General features: G+C 40.0%; 1 protein-coding gene across 2 annotated transcripts in view; it reads right to left on the reverse strand.

Moving 5' to 3' along the window:
- LOC113134330 (solute carrier family 22 member 23-like) overlaps positions 1-2769 on the reverse strand; it is a 29683-nt gene extending 26914 nt beyond the window's left edge. Inside the window, exon 1 of one of the 2 annotated variants that reach the window (XM_026313650.2) lies at positions 1893-2769. In XM_026313650.2, the coding sequence (XP_026169435.1) occupies positions 1893-2330 (438 nt within the window). In that variant the 5' untranslated portion in view covers positions 2331-2769. Of the gene's footprint in view, positions 1-186; positions 416-1892 lie in introns of those variants that run through there. The other variant, XM_026313651.1, reaches the window with a different exon arrangement.
- Positions 2770-8010: the final 5241 nt, after the last annotated feature.

The raw sequence follows: 8010 nt of genomic DNA on the forward strand, positions 1-8010 counted from the left end.
TGAGTCTAGTCATGTTCAGTTATGCCTGTGCAATTCAGACGCAGGAAAAAATGCCAAGTCAACATTTCCTGCTGTAGTGTCACATCCTTGTGTCTGTGCTGTGGTGGAAAAAAGGGGCCTTAGAAAAGGGGCAGGTTGTCCAAAGAGACAACGCCAACAACAAGTGCATGATTCAATTGCGCTCACTTCTGGTTCCATTGTGGTTCATCTTCATGCCATCTGATTCATGCTCTCCTGACGAGAATCCCGTCAGAGTGTGGACTGCATGTGGCCAGGGAAGACAAGTGATGCCAGGCCCTTTTGCCAACTGCTCAGGCCTGTCACTGATCTGCAGTGGTGTCAACATGACGTGCACTATTTGAGTAAAGACACACAGCACGACTATTAGTACCTGCTAGTATGAGCGAAGACAGTGGTCTTACAGCAGCGCTTTCATAGAGGACAGACATTGTTTGACTGTTAGTAATAAAGATCCACCCAATCGATTTTCCTCATGCATGAGTTCATACTCAGCTGCAGGTTTCGAATGCGCCTGTTAATTCAAAAAAATGTTTTAAAGTGTTTATCAGGATGGCCTCAGTTCAGCCAACCCCACCCTGAACACCCTGTGCACAGTTAATGAAATCAAGTCTTAAAGCGTCCCCCAGCTCATTTTGTTGATTTAAATAAGGACTTTTTCTGTCACGAGTTGACGTGCTGTTGGCATCACACTGGAAGCAAACGCAGGGTGTCACAGCTTCCTCTTACAGCACAGGCAGACGTCAAAACCCCTGTTCTAGATCAAACTCTTCCTGATGAGCCTTTTGATTATGTCTTTCATGCCAAACTCATCAGAGGTGAAGATGCTGCAGATCAGATGCAATGTACCGTGCTCTCAGGGATGTGTGAGATTGTTAAAGGGTGTGTCAACATTTTAGACTTATGAGCAAAGCTGATTGTTGAATATATTAATTCTCTCTTTACTGGCGCTTTGACCAAAATGATTATTTTCTCTTAAGAGTCAGACCCATCCCACCCCCCCAGTTAGACCATCTATATTAATGTTAGGTTTACTCAAAGAGTCTTGTGGATTTATGTTTCATGCTTTTCTCCCCTCACTGAAACAAAACTTGATATCTTGATATAAGCATATATCATCCATAGCTGGAGGAGAGCTGAGAGGTATAATGAGATATAAAACCTTTCCTCCTCCACGTAGCAGATCAACTGTGATGTCTGCGGGCCTATAATGCCTCCTCAGCTTGGCCTGCACTGACAGGAATATCCTAATATTGTGGGTATGTGATAGGAGGTATAAACTACTGAGAGTCAGGCACACTAAAAGCGCCCTTAATAAAAGGTAGAAGAATATCAGTGGTGTTTGAGCAGGGCAATGATTGGGCTGCTGATGTTTGGTCAGGGATGGGGTTGCATTATTCTAGAGAGAGCACTAGTGACCTTTACTCCAAATGAAAGGCTCCATATCTATTATTTCCACTACCGGCAAATTCCACCAGCCCTGACTGCTGTTTTGCCCCATGTGTACCAGTCTCTGCTGCTGACATGACCCAGTGTCAGCTCTATACACAGCTCTGGCCTGCACAATCCTGAAGACCACTGTGAGTGGCTCTGTGAATCCTTACAGAATACAAATGACTCAGTGCTGTCTGCCCACTGTGGAGGACTGCACGCCTTGGACGCAACAATGGAGACATAATCCACACAGCCACTATGCAAAAGCTGTTTAAACAGACTTTTATATTCACATGATTGTGCTGCTGCGTGACAGTGATATTTAGAGGATGGGTGTAGCGTTGATAAGTACCGGAATATTTCTATAACGTAGCGGGGATTCATAGATACATAACACAATGAGCTGGATGGGATATCCATCCTTAGGACGGGCGGCTTACCTTGGTGACCACGTTCTGCACAAGTCCTGTGTGCAGCTCGAATGTCCACGCACTGCACCTACACTGCATGTCGGCCGTGTCGTTATGGGCGCCGTGAGTTCCATTGGCATACATATAAGCCGGTCGCGCAGTGATATTTTTTGGACTGTCTAACAACGAGGAATGACTCGTAGTGTGGCGACTGTGGTTTGCCAAAGGCTGGATGCATGTGTTGTTTGGCTGAGCAAGGAGGAAATTATCAGAGAACTGGCTGAATCCAATAAATAGCGCCGGAATCCATGTCAGCACGATCAGCTGTTTCTGGTATTTCCCAAATCCCCCGAGAAACGGCAGAACAGACCCGTCGATGCGTGTCAGCAGCCCCGGGGACGTGGTTTCGGGAGACACGAAGCCGTTCTCCGGTTGGTGGTCCTCCGTGTCGAGCTGCACCACGGCCATCGCGGTCTCGGCGATAGATGCCTACGTTGTGTAGCGAAGCCGGGGTTGCAGTGCTACCCCCTGTCGACTCCACAATGCGTCAGTGCCCCCAGCTCCGGCGGTGAAAGCCGTGCGCAGTCAATCACTGGAATGGAAATAAGACGCACCTCTCTATTATCAGGAAGCACTTCCCTCCGCCTGCCTCTTAAACCCGTGCGGCACTGACTGAAGGCTCAAGCTCCCAAACAAAGGCGGGTTTTGCAGCTGACTAAGGGAATGACAGCGAGGAAACACCTTCATGATCTTTTTCCGTCGACGGATTCATTGTGTCCTTGTCGGTCGGCTGTGGCAGGGGAGCCCCAGGAAGTTCTTCCTGAGGGATCCACAGGTAACACACCTGCCCTGAATAAAGGCTGTGACTCTACTCCAACATGGCCACCTATCCACCGGCAGCAGAAAGGACAAGACCAAGTCAACTAGTGATAAAGAAAAAAATTGAAAACAACAATATTATTGTTCCTACAGCCTAATATTTTACTGTGTTCAGTAAATAAACACCAGTGAGCTACCTTTTTCGATTTTTACAGGCGAACACACTCCTGTATCCTCTTTCTGTAGAGGATATTTTCGTTACCACGTTATGTGCATATTATTACATGGCAGGATGAAATCGAAACAACCGGTTTTTCTGCTCCTGTTTTCTAAGAGATCCCAAACATTTTTCCTAAGAAAATCACATGAGCCAGTAGCTTAAATTAGACCTGGGGCTTTCAGAAATTACAGATGACATAGTAGCCTTCCAAAGAAATTGCAAAGGGAAACATATATACATAATAAAGAAAACATTTTAAATGTACAGTGCAGATGTCCAATCAGAGGGAGGCGGGCGGGGGGCTAGCTCTGTCCCCGCCCGTTTTTATTGCTAACAAACATATCACTTCTAGAAATGCCAGCAAATTAAAAAAAAAACTAAATAAAGATCAAATAAAAAATCCCGAATACAGGAGATAATGCCTCGTGTTTATGAATAAACCTATGTGGTATTACAGTGTAATAAGATTATTATTGTTGTTTCATTATTTATCTGTTCCTTCAAAGTTTGAGTCTGACCTATTGAAAGTGAAGGCTACTGGTGAGTGTCAGACTTAAATATTTCAGGCCATGAGCCAAAACGTCCACAAAGGATTTTTTCCGCCTCCATTAGGTTTGATTTGGTAAAACTAAATAAATTAATAAGTAGATTTTGTTCTAGAGGTTCTTCAGCTCTTTCCAAATGAAGATCAAAACACCCAGAGATGTTGCTAATTGTCTAAAAAAAAAAACCTCAAAAGACAGGAGTCTGTTAGATCATACACACCAGCCATCTGATATATTCACAAACCTGGCAACTCAAAACTTTCCCCTCTTAAATATTTTATTATTGATGTTTAAAGCTTCAACTTATTAATCATTTATAAAGTCTGCCCCATTAGAGAGCATGCCCTATTCAAGTGGTGCCATTGTTCATAGCAACAGCACATTATTTTCTATTACCAGCTCTGCTGCACGTTAATCAACAAAAGTTTGATCAGTGTCAAATAAGATCATTTATTAGTTTAACATCTTACAGTTGCTTTCCCACATTTTACCCAAATTCTTATCATGTTTTCTTTTTATAATACACAAATTAGAATCGATGAGTTAATGAGAATAGAATAAAGACATATGTCACAAAACTAAAGTTATTCACACATTTTGTTTTTATATGATCACATGATCACTCAGATTTCATGGATTTTAAAGATTCAATGTTTTTATGGGGACTGGATGAATTGGACAATTGTCATGGTGGCTAGTTCAGGTTGGTAAGCCCCCCATGGTCCTCCAGGGCTACTGTCATGCTTGTTTTCCAACTGCTGATCACCTGGATCGATTGTGTTCAGTCAGTCAGAGAGGGAGAGCCCTCAAGGAACATGGGTGGCCCAGGGTGGCCCACCGCCGGGTTTGATTCACACCCGCTAGTTTGATAGACTGTATTTATCAGCCCTTGTGACAGGAGTCCCCACTTTAATTCTAGCATGTATGTGTAGCAATGCTTCACCCTCCTGGCCAAAATGTGCTACTACAGACTTTTCTATTGATTTGAGGTAAAACATCATGCACAGTTCATTTCTAAGTAAGATCAAGTGATGTCATTTAATTTAACTAGCCTACAGTTGTAGCGTTTGTACACATCTTATTTTACATTTTAATGTTTGAAAAACTATACTTTTAAGGATTGTTGCTTCTTTTTTTGCAAAAGAATTGATGCTACCTATTCAGAGTGACACCAAAAAGACCCCTTATCCCACTGTGAGTTTATTTAACAGAGTAAATAAAAGCATAAGGAGAGAGGAGACCAAAGAGGGCGAAAGTACACATTCACTCAGCAGTATAATGTTCAGTTTCAGGTCTTAGAAACACCAAATGCCGATTTTCTATTTATCTGTCAAAGTGTTTTCCACTTTTACAGTGTAGGTGAGTTAAAGTAGGATTACTGAGGGCCATGACTCTCCTGCAGCATAGTCTTGTGTTTTGTTACACACTGATGACCCCTGCAGACAAACTAGAGTAACAGCAATGCTTTTTTTTTGTCAGTGCAGCATCTGTTGCCTAAAATTCTCCAAACTTCTAAAATCACCTGGTGGGACTTCTCTGGCTTCACTAAACATGTTTAGGATTTTCAGTAATTAAATGAAAATATATTTGTGTTAAATGAAGCAGTTAAATATATAAATGTTATCATTAAATGTGCAATACAACAATTAAAGAATTAATTATACATTTTCTTTGAAAAATGAAAAGGACTTTACTTTCTTCTTTTGTTTTTTTTCTGTTGTCTGACAAGTAACATTAATAAAATGCTAATGACTTGGTCCATTTTATCTTCATCGGTTCTCATCCACACAATAGTGCGTACAGAGAATATTGCATGGCTGTGTGCCAACAGAAACCAGGTGAACGTGGTGCCGCCACACTATCTCTCTAAGCTGTTTGTTATCATTTAAACTCACTTGTTACCCTCCCTAGCAACTAATGCAGGTGTGTCCAGGAGCCGCCCTATGCGATGCTATGAATCATCTTACTGGTTGCATGCACATGTGAGCATTGCTCTGTCTGTGTCTGTGTCTGTGTTTGTGTCCTAGACCAGCTGGTTATACATGAGGTTTAAAACAGCATAAAATCCAGAGGTGTGCCAGAGCATTTACTCTGCAGTGTATAATTCAAAACTGTTCTGCTGTGGAAACACACAAAGACTGTTATCTTTTTCTGATAACAGTGTATATATGAATTAACACTCTTAATCCTACTCAAAAGATTTCTACTATATGGTGATGAAACAACTCATCCTTCCATGGAAGACCAATGTAATATTGTGAAATGTGATACTTTTAGTGCTTTTTGGTTTCAAAGTCCAAAAGATAGTCAAGTGCGTTGTTGTGTGATTTATTACTTTTGGGTAAATGTCCACAGATAGATAAAGAAAACAACAATTATTTACCATGGTTATGGACTGCACACAACTGTACAGAGATATACATACCACTACACAAATACTGTAAAAGCCTTTGGGTAATCTGCTTATAGATAATAGAAAATATTGCAGAAGAATAAAGGCAAGAAAAGTTGTTTTTTTTTAAAGCTCAGCAGCCCAGTTAAGGACTAAGGTCATGACCTCTGTAATTGCAGCTGTGTACATATTAAAGTTACAAAGATATCAGTTCTATATGCTGGGTTTTTATCAACAACATCTGATATTTTATGTACTAAACTGCTAAATTTGTAATGGGAAAATAAAATAATTTAAATTTTAAAAAAAATTCAGAAACAAAATTGTTTTAAATTATGAAACACTTTTGTATAGATAAATGTTACTGAAAATGCAGGTCTAATAATTTAGAAAGTAAAAAAGGCTCAAGAAAGTGTTTCTGTTGGCTAATTAAACATAGATGGGAAATTTTTATTCATGACAAGTATTTCTTTAGTATGTTTTTTTTTTTTTTTAGTTAGCTTTTTCCTTAGTTGCAGCTAAAGTCCTAGGCTATATCCAAGTCTTTTATATACCATTTGTGAAGCCTCTAGTTTTAAGGTTTTGAATGCATTTGTCTGTACTACATTTCTTTATCAGATGTGATTCAGAAAATCATGTTTATGTTAACAAGCTGCCCGGTATCCTGGATCCTAACACAGGAACTGTGAACTGATAACACAGGTGTCCAACATTTTTTCACTGCAGACTGTGTGAATGATGTCACAGTGAGTTTCTGGAAATGATATGTGTGTCTGAGTGTCACCGGGTCTTACAGTCACTGTGACTCACTAGACATCAACAGTCTGTTGACGAACATTAATCTGGGGTTTATGTTATTCATATTTCATTCTCATTAAGGCAGACATTAAGTCAGACATGACTTTTACTTTTATATTCCAGATGTCAGTTTGCTGTGGGTAATAGGTGTGAGTGACAAATTAACCCTTGGTTTGAACACAGAAAACAAACATCAAGTTAAATATTTATAACAAGCCAAGCTGGAGAGATAGCCAACCTTATACTTTCTCCTCAATATTTCCTGTGTAAAACACACAGGTGATGCTTTTAAAATAAAATACATTACATAAATAATTTTTAATTTGCCAGTTAACTTCATACAATGTGCAGTAAAGGGAACCAAACCTAAATCTATTTAGTATTTGCAGCACCTCCATTTGCACTTAAACTAGCAGCGGTTCTCTCTGGTTTGACCTGCACACAGTTTCTGCTGGTACTTAGCAGCACCTTGGAGAAGCTGCTGCAGTTCTTCTGTATAGATTCAGGCTGTCCTAGTGTCTTTCTACCATAACTCCATAAATTTCCAAGAAAAAAATCTTATTTTCCAGAAGGATAACTGTAAAACAAACCCTGTGCAACAATCATAGAAAATAATTTTCGATGACTAACTAAGGTTTTAATATAATAAGGCCAATCCTTTTCTGTTAGACAGTTTATGATTAATGGACTAGTTACAATTAATCTTCATTACATATTACAGAGAGGTTCACTGTCACACTATTCAGGCCATTTCTTTTGGAATAAGAGCTGCTCTTAGAAGCAAAAATGCACAAGTTCAGTCTTGCAGTGTCTTTTGTTTGGAAAACATGTTCTAAGAGTTTAAAAAAAGAAAAAAAAGCAATCATGTAAGACAAACCTACCTGAGCTTCGTAGAAAAAATGTAGGGTGTGTCTTTCAGTGGATGTGTTTAATGTTTGAGACTGACTTTTCACAAAATTGTAATATTGCAAAGTAAAATTAATTACTGCATTAATACACATGTTCAGTACAGACAAGCTGTGCCAAGTTTGCTTGCATGTAAAAAGTTTGGATGTGGCAGAGACATAGATAGTAATGCCACAATGGTTGGAAAATTCCTGTTTAGGGCGTTGGTTCCTTGAAGTCATCGGTTCACTTCATAGCCATTACCGTGCCTTTCCTCCTCCTCCTCCTCCTGCCTCTCTCCTTCTCTGTGTTCTCACACTTCTGTATGAGATAGTGAATTAGTGATGTGTGTACAATAGCTTGGGGCTAAAACACCAGAGGGCACAATGCAGTACGTCTGACCACTAAGTCAGCTATTGTTTCCTCCTTCAGTCAAGAAAAGCTGTACGCTTCATTTTGAGATCATACGTAAAAACCCAAGTATTAAAG

Source organism: Mastacembelus armatus, chromosome 17 (assembly GCF_900324485.2).
Source record: "Mastacembelus armatus chromosome 17, fMasArm1.2, whole genome shotgun sequence".
Classification (NCBI taxonomy): Eukaryota; Metazoa; Chordata; class Actinopteri; order Synbranchiformes; family Mastacembelidae; genus Mastacembelus; species Mastacembelus armatus.